We start from the raw sequence: 21,052 nt of genomic DNA, 5'->3' as shown, positions 1-21,052 counted from the left end.
TGGAGACACTGGTTGGAGGGGGCGGAGCAGCCATTTGTGGTCTGGACTGATCACAAAAATTTAGAGTACATTCGTTCAGCCAAGCGGCTGAACTCTCGTCAAGCCAGGTGGGCCCTCTTCTTTAACCGTTTTGATTTCTCCCTCTCATACAGACCAGGCTCTAAGAACCTCAAGCCAGATGCCCTGTCTAGGCAGTATGAGCCAGAGGACTCTTCATCTGACCCTGAGGGTATCCTCCCACCTGCATGTGTCATCGGGGCAGTAACCTGGGAGGTGGAGGACAAGGTAAAATGCTCCCATGCTGAACACCCTGCTGCTAGTGTTTGTCCGGATAACTGGTTGTTTGTTCCTGCCAGTCTCCGTTCTCAGGTCCTTCAGTGGGGGCACTGTTCTCAGCTGGCCTGCCACCCTGGGGTGAGACGCACCTTAGCACTTCTCCGACAACGCTTCTGGTGGCCATCGATGGAGAGGGATGCCAAGGAATTTGTTGCTGCTTGCCAGGTCTGCTCTAATTCTGTAATGGATTTTAAAACTTAATCATTTCTCTTAAGCACAAAGATGACACTTTGTGTGAAGTTATTTAAAAGCAGGCAAATGTGATCTCTGCTCTAGTGAACCACAGTGTTTACTGGAGAAACATAAATGTAACACAGGACATCATGTGATGTCTTTTTTTTTGTTATCAACTGTTTTATTCATATAAAGTGAAAAACAGATAACACACAAAAACTGTGCTCTGATACAGGCTGCACAGCAGCCCTTTTTCCTTTTTGTAAAACTTATACACAACCTCACCTGGTCTGTCCAGACACCCTGCGCTCACTGTACAACTTTCTCACCAACTTGAAAATGTTATTGTCTGGCACACACTTGTTAGCTTGTCTTATGTTTATCTCCTTCTCTCAGGAGTGGATCCAGAGGAAACTCATGATAAATTTCAAGTATTCTGGAGCTTTCTGTTGTGCTCAGGCCCTGGAGGGGAGAGTCAGGGGGGATCAACATTTCACGTCAGATTCTCTTTATACTAATGATGACAAATGAGCAGGACATGCAGTCCTGAGGACCATACTGGTACGTCATAAGCACAAGGGGTACTGTGTCCTGATCACTTTGATGATCGTCACTATGACAAGCTGCTCCACCACTGGAGGATTAAATCTTTAATCACTCCATCACTCCAGGAATGGCTTTTTCCCTAAATTGAGCCCTAACCCCAATTACCATGGTTACCAAACAGTTAAGATAAGAGCTGTACAACAAGTACACAGAAAATACCTCTATTACTGCAATGAGAGTATACATCAGTATAAACAAATCATAGTATAGTACGTGAAATATTACATTTTCATTGAAGAAAAATGAAAAAGAAATACTGTATATGACAGGGCTGGACAATGTCTACCAAACTGGCATATGGCAATGTCCACAGTCAAACGTGGAAATGTATTGCAATGAACAGCAGCAACAGTTTATTTTTCATTTGTCTCCAACATGTCAACAAAGGAACTTCAAGGCGCACATTGCCTCAAATAATGAAGACTTTTAAAGGGACACTTCACCCTAAAATCAAAATTAAATCTTTTCCCCTTGGCCTGTTGTGCTATTTATTTATTTATTTATTTATTTATTTATTTATTTATTTTGGTGTGAGCAGAAGAGTTTTAGAGATACCTGTTTTTGAGAGATTGGCTTGTGCTGCTCAAAGCATCAAATCAATCAAAATATTGAAAACCAGCGTCGCTTTTCACCAAAGATAATCCACACACTCTGATGTGAGAAGTTAGGAACTACTTTCTTTCTGCAGTAGAATCTACAGAAAGAGTATTCTGTCCTTTTAAAATATCTATCCCTTTAAATCACCATGTTAGAAAAGTAGAGGACTCAGAGGTCAATGACTGTTGGTAACCTATTTTCAGACTGCATTACATCATACATGTTTTTTACATCGTGTCATAGAAAACATTTCAACTGCAGGTGAGATTAGGATCACATATTGTCAGAGGTAAGATATCAGAGGCACAGCTGAGTTATTCCACAGCACTTAATTAAAGATTGTTTGTAAAGGGATAATGTTCATAATGTTTTTCTCTTTTTTCAAGTGTTTTCAACAGAAGAAGCAACAGTAACAACAACATTATAACGTACATTGTTGTATAATTATGTACACAAATGCATCGTCTGCAGTTTTATTAACATTGGAAGCACTGGGTTTATCTAATGCATCTGTCTACCCAGCATTTTTGTTTGGGACTTTAACATATCTGTCTATTATGTTTTGCAACATGTTGGTTTTAGTCACTATTGCTTGTAGTAAAAAGCTTCACAAACCCATGTTTATCCTGCTGTTGAACTTGCCTATTAGTGACATGGTGGCTGCTACAGCTTTTTTCCCTCACCTGATTTTCAGCATTGTGACACAGAACAGACTGATTTCTCACCCTGTGTGCATCACTCAGGCCTTTCTTGTTCATTTTTACGGTGGAGCAAACTTGCTGACTTTGAGTGCCATGGCATATGACAGATATGTTGCTATATGTTGTCCTCTGAGGTATAATGCCATCATGACTCCACGTAACTTAGTCACAATTATTATTTTAATATGGATCTTAGATTTCTCACTAATCGGCACATCAATTTTGTTGCTTTTACGTTTCAAAATCTGCAGGACAAATATTGTAGGTCTATTGTGTAGCAATCCTTTATTAGTGAAACTGATCTGTGAAGACACCAGAGTGAACAACTACTATGGACTGTTTAATATAGCCTTATTCCAAGGTGGTCCACTGTTAATAATGCTATACACATATGGACAGATTTTGCATACATGTGTAATGACTAATCAGTCTGATGCCCGGCAAAAAGCCATTCAGACATGTGGCTCGCATTTAACAGTTTTTTTCATCCTAGAAATCAGTGGTTTTGTTACACTCCTTACTTATCGCATTGCGAGTGTGTCCCCTTTTCTCAGGAGAGTTCTTGGTGTGTCAGTTTTAATTTTTCCTCCTTTTTTTGACCCGATCATTTATGGGCTGAAAACCAAAGAACTCAAGCAGAGCATAAAAATGTTACTAAAAAGAAATGTAGGTTCATCAAAGCCGTAACAAGTTTGTAGTTTCAGCTTTCCTGTGAAATATTATACATATGTTTGGGGTCATAAAATAATGAAGACTTCAAAATCCTTTGAGAAAAAATATTTGCCAGTGTTCTTTCACCATGGACAATAAACTACACTTTACTCCATCTGATGATCATTTATTTAGTGATTTTTTAAAATTATCTAGTGTTCACTTTTAAGTTAAGTTTATGATCGAACTTTCCAAAACATATGACACATCACATGAAACAGCTGTGATGTGTCATTGAATTTTTTCTGTAAATCATTTTGATAAATGATTCACAAATTCAACAGAATATGATGTCAGGATCTACTGTGACAAAATGATGGTGTCACAAAAACTTTCAGAACTGAAACATTACTGTACAATGAAACCAAAGAAAATCTTTTCAGTGTGTGTGCTCTGTGTGCAATTCCTCATGAATTAAATTAATTTGATGTCAAATGTAGAAAATGTGTAGTATGACATTTGTTATTCTTTTAACACTGAATATGCACTATGAGACATTTTGCATCCCTTTTCCATGTCCTTGATAAGGGAAGAAGTACATTCAAATCTGACTGTCTGACTGACAGACAATCTTTTAGTTTAGTAACTGAGGAAACTGTTTTAGAGTGAACAAATATAATCAAAACTGTATAATTATAACTATAAACGATTATTTGAAATCTTCCTCTCATTCTATAGCAAATTAAAAATTATTATTATTATAATTATTATTATTAACTATTTAATGATTTTAAATTGATTATTATTATGATTCAATGCATTGCCCTGTTTCTCTCATCACTACTGTGATGACTTCTTTGTGTGAAGGTTTTCAAATGCAGGTAAATGTGACCTCTGCTCTAGTTAACCACAGTGTTTACTGGAGAATCATAAGAGTAAAAGAGGAGATCATATGATGTAGAGGATAATGGATGGCCTGTCTGTAGTCAGACATTGCTGGGAAAGTTGCTAATTTGTAAAACAATTGTGTTTAAACTGTGATACGTGAAACTACCTGTAGAAATACAGCTGCAAAATTCATTACTTTCAGCCAACAAGCTGGAGGATCCATCTGCGGATGGGAGTAAATATTGCAATGAAACTATGGAAGAGCTGCTTCTTTGAATTTGATTCCACAAACACTTTTAAGTGAAGTTGTGTGGTGAAATCACAAAAATGATGTATGGGAAGAAAATTGTTTCTAAATCAAAGTACACATATACGTATTCAAATATTCCCAGATAGGTGTATAGTGTAGCCCTATTTGGATGCAAAAAATAACTATAAAAAAGAGTGAAAAATGATCTCTGATCCCACTCACCCAGCTCATCACTTGTTCTAACTGCTACCAGGAGAGAAGTGCTCTAGGTAACCCTCAGATGGCCTCTCAGATGGGGGACTTTTACATGTTTGTGACCTTTTAGTGGTTTGTTTAAAAGTGAGGAAACATTTTAGCACAGTTAAGTGATTTGTATTTTCTATCATTAGTGTGTGTTTTGGGGGAATTTTCAAATCTTGAAGGGTATATCTTTACCCCTCATGTGTTCAGGGAAATAATCAATAATCTCTGCATGTGACACTCCCCTGTGAAATTCTGCAGATGGGCATTAGGGGTGCAATTTTAAAATAATTTAACCCTAATCCCACCACTTTTTTCTTTTTTGCTGAACTGAAAAATGATCCGAACCGTGACTCAAAACTGTGATACGATCCGAACCGTGAGTTTTTTGATCCGTTGCACCCCTAGTTAATACTGCAGGTAAATAACTAACTAACACTGCCTATCACATTAGCGCTATTTGCCTCGTTGTAAAACCTGCTATTACTAACTGTTAACTGTTAACGTTAAATGAATGCTTTCTCATGCATTACATTTAGATGACCATGACGAGAGACAGAGTCTGACTGGCTCAGAGGCTGGCAGTACTCGCTCCAGTTCACGTCTAGCTTCCTGTTTGTTCTCCTTTTTTCCAAATGAGAATCGATAAGAGAATCGATAAAGAACCGAATTGTTAAGCAGAATCGAAAATGGAATCGGAATCATAAAAGTCTAATCAATTCCCATCTCTATTTATACGTTTGATGATTTAACTTTCTTAGAAGTAAGGACACTGGTGTAATACCTTTCACATTCCCGTCAGTTAGGGACAGTTCATCTGTAATGGCCTTTTCCTGTATTAGGTTTTAACCCCAATTACCATGGTTACCACACAGTTAAGATAGGACCTGCAAGTTTCTGTAATACAGCCGCAGACCTTCAAATATAAGTTAAAAAATAAGTACACAAGAAATACCTCTGTGGTGAGAATATATATCAGTATACACAAGTCGTAGTATAGTACATATAATATTATGTGCAACATGGAAGGAATTGAAAATGTAATAACGAAGCTCAGCATAAGTTCAATCAGGAAGACCTTCTACTACGCTGCCTTCATTCACAACTTCCTTTACTCCGTCTCTCTCCTCCCATTCCCTCTAATCAGCTGTTTGTGGGTGTTCACCTTCCTATTAACTATCCAATCAGATTTTGCCACGATCACGGTAGCCAGTCAATTTGCTGCTGCCAAACTTTAAATCGCCTCTGTCTTTGCTCCATCAGTTGTCATTCAGTCAGTCGTGCAACCCTCCTCCACCCCTCTCTCCTCCAGTCATTGGACCCAGGTAGCCAGAAGATGTTCACCTCGATCCTCCCCGACGCCTCTCCTCCAATCTTCAGGTCCAGGCAGCAGGAGTCCGGAGCCACTTCACCTCACCAGTCTCTGCTTTGCACCTCATCACCACCACCACCAGTGTCTAGACCCCGGGGGGGGTTCTCTTCTCTACAGCTTCATCACCCCCATTTATATATGTGCTTATTGTTTCACCTCAATGGGGTCTAACCGCCAAAGACTCATGTTTCATATCTCATGCACGTGTCAATAAACCATTTTCTTTTACTTTTAATCTCTCCTGATTGAACTATATCAGAATCAGAAATACTTTATTGATCCTTGTAGGGAAATTGTTGGAAAAAAAAAAAAAAAAAACGCCATGCGGCCGGCATCAGAGCAATCAGCTCATCCCTCATGTAGACAATGCGGCCATGAAGTTGCTGAGGCCCGGCTGAGTGAAAGAGAATGATGAGCAGGAGCAACTGTAACAGGCTGCACACACGGTCAGCGCATGTGCACCTGTACATGTACTGTATATGGTCGGGCTGGACAATGGCTACCAAACAGTGTACTGTCCCTTTCAGTTTCATTAACATTGGAAACTGGGGGTTATGAATATAACCAATGTTCGCTGAGGGAGGGAAATGACGTACAACACATGACTATGGGGATTGTGTCCTCATGAGACCAACCTGAAAAACTTTATCAACACCCCTGTCAAGGCCAATGAGACTGTAGCAGGCAGGGGAAGCCCCGCCTTCCCCTCAGAATAAAACGTCCTGCTCAGTCTCATCCCCTCAATCTTTTTGCACTTCACAGAGAAAAGGTGGTGAGGGGCCAACCTGCATTGTACCTCGTTTCCCTCCCTCAGGGAACATTGGTTATATTCATAACCCCCAGTTCCCTTTTGGTCGGTACACTCGGTACAACACATGATTATGGCTTCAGGTCCCACTGAGGAACCATTGGTTTGCGCATGGGCCTTTTTCTCAAAACGGCCTTCATAAAGCACCCCACCAGAGGGTGAGAACCAGGGGATTTCCCCTGAAAACCCACATGACAGGCAGAAATAGCTGACAGATGCACTTTTATAGTGGAAAAGGAAAGACCCCTTTCCAGTAATTCCTGAAGGAAAGTCAAAATATCAATCACTGAGCCCTGAAAAGGAAGAATACTCTTCTTCTCACACCAGGCTTCAAACATACACCACTTAAGCGAATACAGCCCCTGCGTCGATGGCGCTCTGGCACTCTGTATAGTGTCAATCACATTATCAGGTAAACCTGTGGCCAACAGTTTTACCCTTTCAGGGGCCAGGCCCACAGGTCCCAAATTTCCGGCCGCGGGTGCCATATCTGTCCCTGAGCCTGAGACAGTAGATCTCTGTGCACCGGGAGCTCCCCGTCTTGCAGAGCCATGATCTCAGGGAACTACGTCTTCCTGGGCCAGCGAGGGGCGATCAAAATCATTGACAACCCCTCCTGGCGCACGCGTTCCAGTATTGCTTGGATCAGCGCCACTGGCGGGAATGCGTACAGGAGCATTCGGGGCCAGCAGTGTGCCAGCGCGTCTTTCCCTGGGGGCACACTCTTGTCCCGCATCGAGAGAAACATAGGGCAGTGTGTGTTTTCCCTTGAGGCGAAGAGATCTACGGTGGCCCTGCCGAACTGTGCCCACATCTGTTCCACTACCTCCGGGTGGAGTCTCCATTCTCTCGCCACACGGAACCCCCTGGAGAGAAAGTCCGCTCCACTGTTCAGCACCCCCGGGATGTGTGTCGCTCTGAGGAACAGCAGCTGTGTGCTGCTCCATAACAGCAAACGGAGGGAGAGGGAGAGCAATGGAAGGGAACGTGTCCCCCCGTTTGTTTATGTGCGCAACCACGCACACATTGTCGCTGCGCACAAGGACATGGTGACCGGCCAGTAGTCCCACACCGTAAAAATGTTTCAGTGATAGAAAAACAGCATTTAGCTCGAGCACAATGATATGCCATGTTCTCTCCTCCTCCATCCACATCCTGTTCACATGAGCATTCCTGCAAATGCCTCCCCAGCCCCATTTGGAGGTATCTGTCGTGACCAGGACGTGCGAGAGGACCCGGCCCAGCAGAACCCCCATGCTCAGACGAACTGAGTCTCTCCATGGGAGCAGCGCGCTCATGCATGACTGAGTGACACGCATCCTCTCATCTCAGCGGGGGAAGGGAAACACCTGCCTCACGTGCACCCACTGCTGGAATTTTCTCATCATTAATAAGCCCAAAGGCACCGCTGCAATCGTCGAAGCCATCAGTCCCAGGAGCTGCTTGCACTAGCGGAGATGAATGATGTAATGCAGCCGAAACAGTGACAGACACCTGTTGAAAGTGGCTATTCTCCGCGATGATAAATGAGCTTGATTCTCTATAGTGTCCAATTCCAGCCCTAGAAAGCAAACTTTCTGACTGGGAATGAGAAAGCTTTTCTCTTGGTTTATGACAAAACCTAGAGACTGCAGGTGCGTTGTTAGTTTGGATGTGTGGGTATCGGCCTGATGAGCTGAGTCCGCTAGAATGAGCAGATCGTCCAGATAATTGAGGGCTCGTATCCCCTTGCCTCTGAGCGGTGCCAGCGCTGCCTCTAAGCACTTTGTGAAAGTGCGAGGAGCAAGAGATAGGCCGAATGGCAGAACCTGGTATTCGTACGCTGTGCCCTCGTAAGCAAAGCGTAGGAATTGCCTGTGTTTCGGTAGTATTGGTATGTGAAAATAGGCGTCCTTTTGGTCCACTGTAGTGCACCAATCTCCCGGACGCACTGATTGCATTACCTGACCCAAGGTCAGCATCCTGAACTTGAATTTTCTCAGGTATTTGTTTAACACTCTCAGATCCAAGATGGGACGGAGACCTCCCTCTTTTTTTGGAATGACAAAGTAGCGGCTGTAAAGTCCGCATTGAAGTTTGTGCAAAGGAACAATCCTTATTGCTTGTTTTTGCAGAAGAGAGTGAATCTCCTCCCTCATCACTATACCTCTGAATAGCGGAGGACGTTTCTTGAATTGGAGCCTGTAGCCGTGGACTACAGTTCCCATGACCCATTGCGATGCTGTGCATGTGTGCCAAGAGGCTTCCCTCTTGGTAAGCCTACCGAGCATCGCCATTTGTGGTGCTGTCATGCCCTCTGTCGGTGGGCTGGAGCCACGACCTGAGCATGCTTTCGAGAATGATATTGTGTGCGGGCGAGGGGGGATTTCCTCGCTTATGTCCGCAACTTGGGATCTCTGAGTGGGACGAGAACAGCCCTTTATTGTCATACAATGAACATTTTGAACACATGTACATGTCATTGTGTTTTTTAACTGTGCCCAAGGAGAACATTTCCCTTTCGTGGCAAAAGCAACAGGTATTAACAACATTCTGCCCTGAATGAGTGTGCTTTGTTGTAACTGTGCACTTAACTGGGGTTTCTTTAACACCGGGGCATACTGAACATGAGGCGGCTCTCGGTTTAGCCCTGTGGGTCGAGAGTCCCTGTCTAGAAGGGTGACAGCGAGCACCCTCGGCTCGCCTGTCCCCCTTGTTGTCCCCGTAAAAGTTAGGAGGACATCTGTCGACTCCCTACCCCCGCGTGGGAAGGCTTAGGGGCTGACACTTGCTTTGGAACAAAACGATGCTTAGTCCACACAGACTGTTTCGCTCGGCTCGGGTGTGGCTGATGGCTGCTGGTGCGTGTAATCCTCCGGTGAGGGTCTCTTCTCAGCATGCTGAGAGAGAGACTGGGAGTGTGGACACGAGCGTCTCTGGTCGCTGGGAGGCTTCGGCTGTGTGTATGCGCGCCCGGGCATACTCATCCGCAGTGCCTCTTCCTGCTTCTTCCTCTGGTCGCAGCGGGTTTGAATCCTATCCAGAGCCTGTCAAAACAGCCTGGAGGGATCGACGGCCTGGTGGAGGAAATCTGAGAGCTGCGCCTCGGGGAGCTCGGTCAGCGTGAGCCACAGATGATGCTGAGTGACGACAGTGTTGGCCATGCCCTTTCCCAGAGCCACCGCTGCCATGCTAGAAAGCCTCAAAATAAAATTGGCTGTCCTACGTACTTCATCCAGTAGCTCGGCCACGCTCTCCTTCTTTGCAAGAGCCTCGTGCAGGTCCTGCAGCTTCTCTGCTTGGTACGCTTGCAGCATGGAGGCTGTATTGAGCGCACAGGCAGCGAGGCCCTGGGCGCGGTAAATTTTCTCCAGCTGGGAGGCAGAAAATCTACACTGTCTGCTGGGGAGAGTAGGCCTGCTGGCCATCGCGTTGGACTTAGGTGCCAAGTGGCTGTCCAGTATTTCATCCATAGGGGGGATGCTAGTTAATCCCGCGGCCTCCATCCCTGCCAAATTCATGAATTGGGAGAAAGGTAGGGAGAGCGGAGCCTTGGGGGACGCCCAGGACCGCAACAGCTCCAGTGTAAAGTCGGGGAAGATTGGCAGTTTGTGCCTTACCGTTGCTGGTTGTTGCGGGGGAAAGTAGGTGCCCGCGAGCCGGGTCTGCTGCTGGTGGGGAGGAGGGGTGGGCCACGGCACCTCAAGGTGCTTGGCCGCATGGCGGCACAAGTCGACCAGAGCCAGGGTGGAGCCGTCCACCTCGGTAGGAAAATCTCTGGCATTGACGGCCTGGCACTGCTTCTCTCCCGAGTGCTGGGCGATATGGAAAAAATCATATATCACGATATGGATTATTTTATATCACGATAACAATATATATCACAATATACCACAATAAAGTATGTTTTCAGTTATTCTCTGAAAAATTTGACAAAAATTTCATTGCTTACTTTTCTCCAACTTTATTTTGAAGTGACATTTAACTGAAACGTCACAAATGATAAACATACATTTTAGTGCAGCAATATAAATGTGTCAAATGAAAACAGCTGTGGCGGAGGTACAGTAGCCTTCACATTTTTGTCAAAATCATACAGTTATTTAAACTGAATTGTCAAAATAAACTATTTTTATCACTTTTTTTAAAGTGCACAACAGTTTCAAGTTTCTGAGAAGAAAAACACATTTTTGCACAAAAGTTCAGCTATAAAAAAATAAACACAAATTATTTTTCAACTTTCTGAAATCTGTAACCTTGTAGTGCAAACCAATATAAAGTGTCTAAAGTAAACAGGGTTGAACAGAACTCTGTTTAAGGCATTAACCATGAATAAAAGTGCAAACATAAAAGGCTACTTTGTAGAAGTAGATATGTTTCTGTCAAATTTATAGGTTGAGTGCAAGGAAGACAAGTTGGTCAACTGTGTTTGGCTTAAGACATGACCTCTTACATGTGATGATGTTCCCACTCGCACTGAAGGCCCTTTCAGATGAAGAACTAGTAGCAGGAATGCACAAGTAGTTTTTGGCGAGCCTGGCCACCAATGGGAAGTTCATCTCACGCTGCTTCCACCATTCCAGTGGGTCGGTCTCTGAGTCAGGCGCAGGTGCCTGAAGATACATGGAGAGCTCCGGTTCAATGGATGCTCTGGATCATCTTCATCAGCTGGGGGTGAACTAGAGGCTGCTGCTGTTTGTGCACTTTCTGGTGCCGCGGCTCCCACCATGTCCACCAGCTCTGCTGCAGCTCTCATCTTTATGATCTCCATCCTCTCTTCCTTCATGTAGGCCGTCTTAAACCGTGGGTCAACAAGTGTCGCAATGTCCAGGAGGTTGTTGGTCGTATGGTCATCATACTTTTCATTGAGGTACTTGAGGATACCCTCTTTGACTGCTTTTGTGAGCTCTGTGTCCCCATCCTTCCGGCTGAGGATTTCGTTGTTGAAGAGGTGCAGTACTGGCTTCACAAAAGATACGCTGACATACCTTTCCCCCGACATAGCGTCAATAAACTTGAACAGTGGACCCAGTGCCTTGTTCAAGGACTCTAGCAATGCCATGTCTTGCCAGCTTGGCACCAGATGTCTTGCCAAAGTCAAATAGCAAAAAAAATAGGTTACTTTCATGAGGAAGTGAATCTAGGCGGCAATGTGCAATGTCCAGTTTTCTCATACGGCGTGCCTTGTGCGAAAGACTGCTTTATCTTCGGCTGGCTATAGTTTTTCTTTTTGCAACTTGCCCCCGCTGTTCCACAACTTGGTTTAGCTTGGATTTTTTGGATTCTTATGTATTCTTTTTCGTGGACCTTCTTTAGGTGATAGAAGAGGTTTGTTGTGTTGGCATCGGGCGCGGGAATAGTCTTGTAGCATGGTTTGCATATGGCCGTCTTCTGCTCCGTGTCGGACCTCTTGAATCCGAAATGTAACCAAATCACAGACGTACCCCCTCTTTTCGGTAGAAGTGCTTCTTCTTGGGCTGCCTGCATAGCTGTCTCTGTCTGTTGCGACTCCGGGCATGAAACTTCAACCTGTTGCATGTCCATCGTTCAGCACTCATGAGTGAAATAACGTAAAGCATGTCGCAAACTCGCGTGAGAACAAGACGGAGTTTCTTTGCGAAAAATCTCTTTTTCATTCTTCTTTATTTTCACTTATATAAACTTAGAGTATGCATAGTGACAAGACAACACTAATACAATCATCTCAGGCTATTTAATGATATATTGGTTGTAATATTTGATAAAATTAGGTTAGAAACGATAGAAATGATAGAAGAGAAATGGCATGATAGACACTCTTCTATTGTCCCACGATATGTATCGTCATATCGCCCAGCACTACCTCCCCCTCATCTTCCCCTCCAGCTTCAGCCTCTCCCTCCGAGAAACCGCCTGAGGTGGCTCATCATCGGAAGGCACACCCAGCGGTGCCACCTCCGTAACGGCATAGCTGATAGGGTCCTCTTCGGCACCCTCGTATTCCATGGTGGGATGAACTTCATCCATGTGTTCCCCCCACGACTGCCCCACTCCGCACTCATAGTCCCCACCTGCCAGGTCCATACCTGCGGGGGACTCAGAGGCTTTGGACAGCATGGGGTCGTCCCGAGCAGCCTGGCTTCCTAACACTTTCATCAGGAAAGCCACGCGTCTCTCTAGAGTTGATTTACGGAGCAGGCAACAGTGCGCACAAGTCTCCGGGTTAGCAAGTGCCGCCTTAGTGTGCAACATGCCAAGACAGACAGGGCACACCTCGTGCGTGTCCGTCTCTGACAGAGAGTAACTGCAGGCGCTCAGGCAGAGACGAGGTTTGGGCTTTCTAGACACGCTTTCTCGGCTAGACGCACTAGGTAAGCCTCTCTTTTTCTCCAGGGCCATTCCAGTCTCGTGTCAGCGTAGCTAAACAGACGAAAGTGGTGTGGTGGAGCATATTAGTTAGCATGGCTAAACTAATACACTATTAGCACTGCTAAACGGTTAAAGTATGGCCAGTTAGCAAGCTAAACCACGGCACAAAAAAAACAAACCTTGCTAAAGACGCCCTGGTAGGGAGCTAGCTCACCTCCTGGAGGACAGTTGAGTCGCTAGCAAGAGTTACATGTCAGTTTTGTGAGGTAAAGTGCAAAAAGATTGAGGGGATGAGACTGAGCAGCACGTTATATTCTCTGAGGGGAAGGCGGGGCTTCCCCTGCCTGCTACAGTCTCATTGGCCTTGACAGGCGCGTTTATAAAGTTCTTCAGGTTGGTCTCGCGAGGACGCAATCCCCATACTCATGTGTTGTACCGTGTGTACCGACCGAAAGGGAACTTCGCTAGGGGCTAGTTATGGTGTTTCACTAAACAGCCACTGGAATTCTTCTCCAATTGTAAAGTGTTGAGTGTTAATTATCAAGACAGAAAAGGAGAGTTAAAAAGCTGTAAGACTTTTGAAGAAGGTGGACTGGGTGAAGCTGAAATCACTTCTAGACATGTTTACATTGATATACACATTTAGAGCAGCACCTGCTAAAGCTGAACCAACTGAGTAAAACTCAATCAAAGATAATGTTCAATGATCAGTCGAGCTAAACGTAAATTCAGCTCTTAGTCTTATGGTTGATTAGGGGCGTGATCATAATCTCAAAAAAATTTGGCTGTGTCAAAACATGCCAAGATCAATCCATTCACCAATGTTCAGTCCAGTTCCATTCACCAAGGCAATGTTCAACTGGAATGATCTGAGTTCAAGACTTCACAATGATGCAGATGATTGTTATACCCCCACCTATCCTGTCATTTTCCAGATTTAGGCTTCATACATTGGTATATGTTTAATCAAACTAAGGTCTGGAGGTCATTGGAAGGCCTGCGCTAAATCTTAACAGTGAAACACACTGTCTTTCCTTGAGACAGTAGGAAAACAGGGGGCATCCTGTTAGTCTTGCTATGGCAGCCAAGGTCAAACAGGTGTCTCTGTCTCTCTGAACGGAGCAGAAGTAAATGCAATCAGGGATTAGATATCGTTAATCCTGAGGAACGAGAGGAAAGGGTGCTGAGCTGTGGCCTGAGACCTTGTACATTCATACTTCTCTTGTTTTGGATTTGCAGACCAATAAACTAATTCTATATGCTGTAGATGTGTTGGGCCTGACCATATTTGACCATAGATTGTTTATGGCATTATCTGTGATTGCGTAAAGTCAATCCCTGGAGGACCGAAACTCCAAAGTTGAGGGGGGCTTCAGGACGTGTGTACTGCTTATTGTTTCATTCTCCTTGGCCAAGTTTCAATAAACCAGTTTCAGCATAAGACATATTGGACTCCTGTGCACTCTCTCCACTGATACACGGGCTACAGATAAAAGTCTACAACAGTTATCACAGAAATATCCTATATATTGTAATGTTATTTTAGGGCCACATCGTCCACCCCTAATGCCCATCTGCAGAATTTCACAGGGGAGTGTCACATGCAGAGATTATTGATTATTTCCCTGAACACGAGGGGTAAAGTTACATCCTAACTGCTATGAAATATTTCACCTAATGGCCCAAGGCTTATAGACTGCCAGAACAGGATGTAGTCAACGTACTTGTGGAGGGAATATTCAGCAGATTTTGGGAATTACCACATTTACCATTTACATTAATAGTTTTGCTGATAACTTTCAGCATTTCTAAAGGATCTGTCATTGTTGTGAGACCATCTTTCTCTCACAGTAGATGCTGACATTATATTCCTTTGAAATTGTGTCATTTATCAAAATGATTTACAGAAAAAATTTGCAACTGGACACTGTTTCATGTGATGTGTCATAGTTTTTTTAAAGTTTGATCATAAACTTAACTTAAAAGTGAACACTAGATAATTAAAGAAAATCACTAAATAAGTGATCATCAGATGGAGAAAAGTGTAGTTTATTGTCCATGGTGAAAGAACACTGGCAAATATTTTTGCGCAAAAGATTTTGAAGTCTTCATTATTTTACAGCCACCAAAGATTGTAAAATATTTCACAGGAAAGCTGAAACTACAAACTCGTTAAAGCTTTGATGAACCTACATTTCTTTTTAGTAACATTTTTATGCTCTGCTTGAGTTCTTTGGTTTTCAGCCCATAAATGATCGGGTCCAAAAAAGGAGGAAAAATTAAAACTGACACACCAAGAGCTCTCCTCAGAAAAGGGGACACACTCCCAATGCGATGAGCAAGGAGTGTAATGAAAACATTGATTTCTAGGATTAAATACACAGTTAAATGTGTGCCACATGTCTGAATGGCTTTTCGCCGGGCATCAGACTGATTAGTTATCATACATGTACGCAAAATCTGTCCATATGTGTATAACATTATTAACAGTGGACCACCTTGGATTAAGGCTATAGTAAACAGTCCATAGTAGTTGTTCACTCTGGTATCGTCACAGATCAGTTTCACTAATGAAGGATTGTTACAGAACAAATCTACAATATTTGTCCTGCAGATTTTGAAACGTATAAGCAAGAAAATTAATGTGATTACTAATGAGAAATTTAAGACCCATATTAAAATAATAATTCTGACTAAGTTATGTGGAGTCATGATGGCATTATACCTCAGAGGACAACATATAGCAACATATCTGTCATATGCCATGGCACTTAAGATAAAAAGGTTTGCTGTACCGTAAATATAAATTAGAAAGGCCTGAATGATGCACACAGGGTGAGAAATCAGTCTGTTCTGTGTCACAATGCTGAAAATCAGGTGAGGGAAAAAAGCTGTAGCACCCACCATGTCACTAATAGTATAGTTCAACAGCAGGATAAACATGGGTTTGTGAAGCTTTTTACTACAAGCAATAGTGACTAAAACCAACATGTTGCAAAACATAATAGACAGATATGTTAAAGTCCCAAACAAAGATGCTGGGTAGACAGATGCATTAGATAAACCCAGTGTTTCCAATGTTAATAAAACTGCAGACGATGCATTTGTGTACATAATTGTACAACAATGTACGTTATAATGTTGTTGTTACTGTTGCTTCTTCTGTTGAAAAACAATTGAAAAAAGAGAAAAAACATTATGAACATTATCCCTTTACAAACAATCTTTAATTAAGTGCTGTGGAATAACTCAGCTGTGCCTCTGATATCTTACCTCTGACAATATGTGATCCTAATCTCACCTGCAGTTGAAATGTTTTATATGACATGATGTAAAAAACATGTATGATGTAATGCAGTCTGAAAATAGGTTACCAACAGTCATTGACCTCTGAGCCCTCTACTTTTGTAACATGGTGATTTAAAGGGATAGATATTTTAAAAGGACAGAATACTCTTCCTGTAGATTCTACTGCAGAAAGAAAGTAGTTCCTAACTTCTCACATCAGAGTGTGTGGATTATCTTTGGTGAAAAGTGACGCTGGTTTTCAATATTTTGATTGATTTGATGCTTTGAGCAGCACAAGCCAATCTCTCAAAAACAGATATCTCCAAAACTCTTCTGCTCACACCAAAATAAATAAATAAATAAATAAATAAATAGCACAACAGGCCAGGGGGAAAATATTTATTTTTGATTTTACGGTGAAGTGTCCCTTTAAAAGTCTTCATTATTTGAGGCAGTGTGCGTCCTGAAGTTCCTTTGTTGACATGTGGGAGACAAATGAAAAATAAACTGTTGCTGCTGTTCATTGCAATACATTTCCACGTTTGACTGTGGACATTGCCATATGCCAGTTTGGTAGACATTGTCCAGCCCTGTCATATACAGTATTTCTTTTTCATTTTTCTTCAATGAAAATGTAATATTTCACGTACTATACTATGATTTGTTTATACTGATGTATACTCTCATTGCAGTAATAGAGGTATTTTCTGTGTACTTGTTGTACAGCTCTTATCTTAACTGTTTGGTAACCATGGTAATTGGGGTTAGGGCTCAATTTAGGGAAAAAGCCATTCCTGGAGTGATGGAGTGATTAAAGATTTAATCCTCCAGTGGTGGAGCAGCTAGTCATAGTGACGATCATCAAAGTGATCAGGACACAGTACCCCTTGTGCTTATGACGTACCAGTATGGTCCTCAGGACTGCATGTCCTGCTCATTTGTCATCATCAGTATAAAGAGAATCTGACGTGAAATGTTGATCCCCCCTGACTCTCCCCTCCAGGGCCTGAGCACAACAGAAAGCTCCAGAATACTTGAAATTTATCATGAGTTTCCTCTGGATCCACTCCTGAGAGAAGGAGATAAACATAAGACAAGCTAACAAGTGTGTGCCAGACGATAACATTTTCAAGTTGGTGAGAAAGTTGTACAGCGAGCGCAGGGTGTCTGGACAGACCAGGTGAGGTTGTGTATAAGTTTTACAAAAAGGAAAAAGGGCTGCTGTGCAGCCGGTATCACAGCACAGTTTTTGTGTGTTATCTGTTTTTCAGTTTATATTAATAAAACAGTTGATAACAAAAAAAAAGACATCACATGATGTCCTGTGTTACATTTATGTTTCTCCAGTAAACACTGTGGTTCACTAGAGCAGAGATCACATTTGCCTGCTTTTAAATAACTTCACACAAAGTTTCATCTTTGTGCTTAAGAGAAATGATTAAGTTATAAAATCCATTACAGAATTAGAGTAGAATTTCAAATAACTAATATATTTATAATTATACAATGTTCATCATAGTTTGCTCTTGAAGTTAGTTTTCTTAGTTGGTAAAAGTCTCAGTCAGACAGTCAGTTTTGCCACTGAATTTATTTAAATCTTTGTCAAAGACATGGAAAACACATGTTCATCTCAAAAATCTCGGTTTTTGATTTCAGCATTGGTGATTCCTGTTATAGTGCATATACAATGTTAAAAAATATCAAATTGCATGTCATATCACACATTTTCCACATTTTCCATCAAATGAATTTAATTTACGAGTAAATGACAGATGCTTTGCATTTGCATAAAAGATTTTATTTACTTATTTCATTTTAAAGGAAAATAAATATGTATATTTTTTTCCATTTTACATCATTAGTTCATCTTATAGTCCACATATTAAAAAATATAAGTATCTGAGGACCCAATGACAATACATAACAAAGTTTAAAACCAAAGAAAATGTACATTCATCTGTTGTACATTTCTTATATTTACAGTAATAGTTTTGCTGATAACTTTCAGCAATCTTTCATTTCTGAAAGGATCTGTTATTGTTGTGAGACCATCTTTCTCTCACAGTAGATGCTGATATTAAATTCCCTTGAATTTGTGAGTCATTTATCAAAATGATTTACAGAAAAAAATTGCAACAGGACACTGTTTCATGTGATGTGTCATAGTTTTTTTAAAGTTTGATCATAAACTTAACTTAAAAGTGAACACTAGATAATTAAAGAAACTCACTAAATAAGTGATCATCAGATGGAGAAAAGTGTAGTTTATTGTCCATGGTGAAAGAACACTGGCAAATATTTTTTCGCAAAGGATTTTGAAGTCTTCATTATTTTACAGCCACCAAAGATTGTAAAATATTTCACAGGAAAGCTGAAACTACAAACTCGTTAAAGCTTTGATGAACCTACATTTCTTTTTAGTAACATTTTTATGCTCTGCTTGAGTTCTTTGGTTTTCAGCCCATAAATGATCGGGTCCAAAAAAGGAGGAAAAATTAAAACTGATACACCAAGAGCTCTCCTCAGAAAAGGGGACACACTCCCAATGCGATGAGCAAGGAGTGTAATGAAAACATTGATTTCTAGGATTAAATAAACAGCTAAATGTGAGCCACATGTCTGAATGGCTTTTCGCCGGGCATCAGGCTGATTAGTCATTACACATGTATGCAAAATCTGTCCATATGTGTATAGCATTATTAACAGTGGACCACCTTGGAATAAGGCTATAGTAAACAGTCCATAGTAGTTGTTTACTCTGGTATCGTCACAGATCAGTTTCACTAATGAAGGATTGTTACAGTACAGATCTACAATATTTGTCCTGCAGATTTTGAAACGTAAAAGCAACAAAATTAATGTGACAATTAGTGAGAAATCTAAGACCCATATTAAAATAATAATTGTGACTAAGTTATGTGGAGTCATGATGGCATTATACCTCAGAGGACAACATATAGCAACATATCTGTCATATGCCATGGCACTCAAAGTCAGCAAGTTTGCTCCACCGTAAAAATGAAAAAGAAAGGCCTGAGTGATGCACACAGGGTGAGAAATCAGTCTGTTCTGTGTCACAATGCTGAAAATCAGGTGAGGGAAAAAAGCTGTAGCACCCACCATGTCACTAATAGTATAGTTCAACAGCAGGATAAACATGGGTTTGTGAAGCTTTTTACTACAAACAATAGTGACTAAAACCAACATGTTGCAAAACATAATAGACAGATATGTTAAAGTCCCAAACAAAGATGCTGGGTAGACAGATGCATTAGATAAACCCAGTGTTTCTAATGTTAATAAAACTGCAGACGATGCATTTGTGTACATAATTGTACAGCAATGTAAGTTATAATGTTGTTGTTACTGTTGCTTCTTCTGTTGAAAACAATTGAAAAAAGAGAAAAACATTATGAACATTATCCCTTTACAAACAATTTTTAATTAAGTGCTGTGGAATAACTCAGCTGTGCCTCTGATATCTTACCTCTGACAATATGTGATCCTAATCTCACCTGCAGTTGAAATGTTTTATATGACACGATGTAAAAAACATGTATGATGTAATGCAGTCTGAAAATAGGTTAAAAATTCATCACCTGGAGACCAGAAACCAACAGTCAGTCACCATTGAGTCCTCTACTTTTGTAACATGGTGATTTAAAGGGACAGTACACTGTCTGCCTGTAGAGATGTCTGCCTTCTCTTCAGCATAATGCTCTTCCTGTAGATTAGAAAGTAGTTCCTACAGGAAACTGCTCACAACAAGGTGTGTGGATTAATAAGTGGTTAATAATTGAGATGCTGTGTTTTTTTGAATTTTCAAAAAAAAAGTCTTTAATTTTTTTTGTGCTTTGATCAGCACAGTTGATTAAGTAGCACAAAAGGCAAGAGGGAGAAGACTCATTTTTGATTTTAGGATGAACTGTCCCTTTAAAAGCTTGCATTATTTGCCCATGTAGTGTATCCCATCAAGTTTCTTTCTTGACATTGCTGTTCATTGCATGTTTTCATGTCCTGTTTATTATTTTCTTATTAAACACAACAAAGTTACAGATGTGCGGTGCAGAGATGAAGACCCTTTTAAACCCAACAACGATATCCTCATTCATTGCAATATTTGACTGTGGACATCATCATGTGCCTGTTTGGTAGACATTGTCCAGCCCGACCATATACATTACATGTACAGGTGCACATGCGCTGACCGTGTGTGCAGCCTGTTACAGTTGCTCCTGCTCATTATCCTCTTTCACTCAGCCGGGCCTCAGCAACTTCATGGCCGCATTGTCTACATGAGGGATGAGCTGATTGCTCTGATGCCGGCCGCATGGCGTTTTTTTTTTCTTTTTTCCAGCAATTTCCCTACAGGGATCAATAAAGTATTTCTGATTCTGATATAGTTCAATCAGGAGAGACTAAGAGTAAAAGAAAATGGTTTATTGACACGTGCATGAGATATGAAACATGAGTCTTTGGCGGTTAGACCCCATTGAGGTGAAACAATAAGCACATATATAAATGGGGGTGATGAAGCTGTAGTGAAGAGAACCCCCCCCGGGGTCTAGACACTGGTGGTGGTGGTGATGAGGTGCAAAGCAGAGACTGGTGAGGTGAAGTGGCTCCAGACTCCTGCTGCCTGGACCTGAAGATTGGAGGAGAGGCGTCGGGGAGGATCGAGGTGAACATCTTCTGGCTACCTGGGTCCAATGACTGGAGGAGAGAGGGGTGGAGGAGGGTCACGCGACTGACTGAATGACAACTGATGGAGCAAAGACAGAGACGATTTAAAGTTTGGCAGCAGCAAATTGACT

At 41.9% G+C, this 21,052-nt stretch overlaps 3 protein-coding genes across 3 annotated transcripts; 1 reads left to right on the top strand and 2 right to left on the bottom strand.

Annotated features, from left to right (window-relative positions):
- Window positions 1–2,159: 2,159 nt before the first annotated feature.
- LOC146329036 (olfactory receptor 1M1-like) lies at window positions 2,160–3,101 on the top strand. The gene has a single exon (XM_084716727.1). The coding sequence runs from the start codon at window positions 2,160–2,162 to the stop codon at window positions 3,099–3,101; it is 942 nt and encodes a 313-aa protein (XP_084572853.1).
- A 12,021-nt stretch (window positions 3,102–15,122) lies between these two features.
- On the bottom strand, window positions 15,123–16,064 carry LOC146329035 (olfactory receptor 52B2-like). The gene has a single exon (XM_084716605.1). The coding sequence runs from the start codon at window positions 16,062–16,064 to the stop codon at window positions 15,123–15,125; it is 942 nt and encodes a 313-aa protein (XP_084572731.1).
- A 2,562-nt stretch (window positions 16,065–18,626) lies between these two features.
- On the bottom strand, window positions 18,627–19,568 carry LOC146329034 (olfactory receptor 1M1-like). Its single transcript, XM_084716604.1, has one exon. The coding sequence runs from the start codon at window positions 19,566–19,568 to the stop codon at window positions 18,627–18,629; it is 942 nt and encodes a 313-aa protein (XP_084572730.1).
- Between the last annotated feature and the right edge of the window lie 1,484 nt (window positions 19,569–21,052).

This window comes from Lutjanus erythropterus, chromosome 4 (genome assembly GCF_056507025.1).
Source record: "Lutjanus erythropterus isolate fLutEry1 chromosome 4, fLutEry1.hap2, whole genome shotgun sequence".
Lineage (NCBI taxonomy): Eukaryota > Metazoa > Chordata > Actinopteri > Lutjaniformes > Lutjanidae > Lutjanus > Lutjanus erythropterus.
The sequence above is the reverse complement of the archived record's forward strand: the minus strand, read 5'-3'. Positions and strand labels throughout refer to the sequence as shown.

Excerpts from the sequence above, each read along its gene's own strand:
- LOC146329034 (XM_084716604.1), bottom strand. The coding sequence starts at position 19,568 with ATGTACACAAATGCATCGTCTGCAGTTTTATTAACATTAGAAACACTG.
- LOC146329035 (XM_084716605.1), bottom strand. The coding sequence starts at position 16,064 with ATGTACACAAATGCATCGTCTGCAGTTTTATTAACATTGGAAACACTG.
- LOC146329036 (XM_084716727.1), top strand. The coding sequence starts at position 2,160 with ATGTACACAAATGCATCGTCTGCAGTTTTATTAACATTGGAAGCACTG.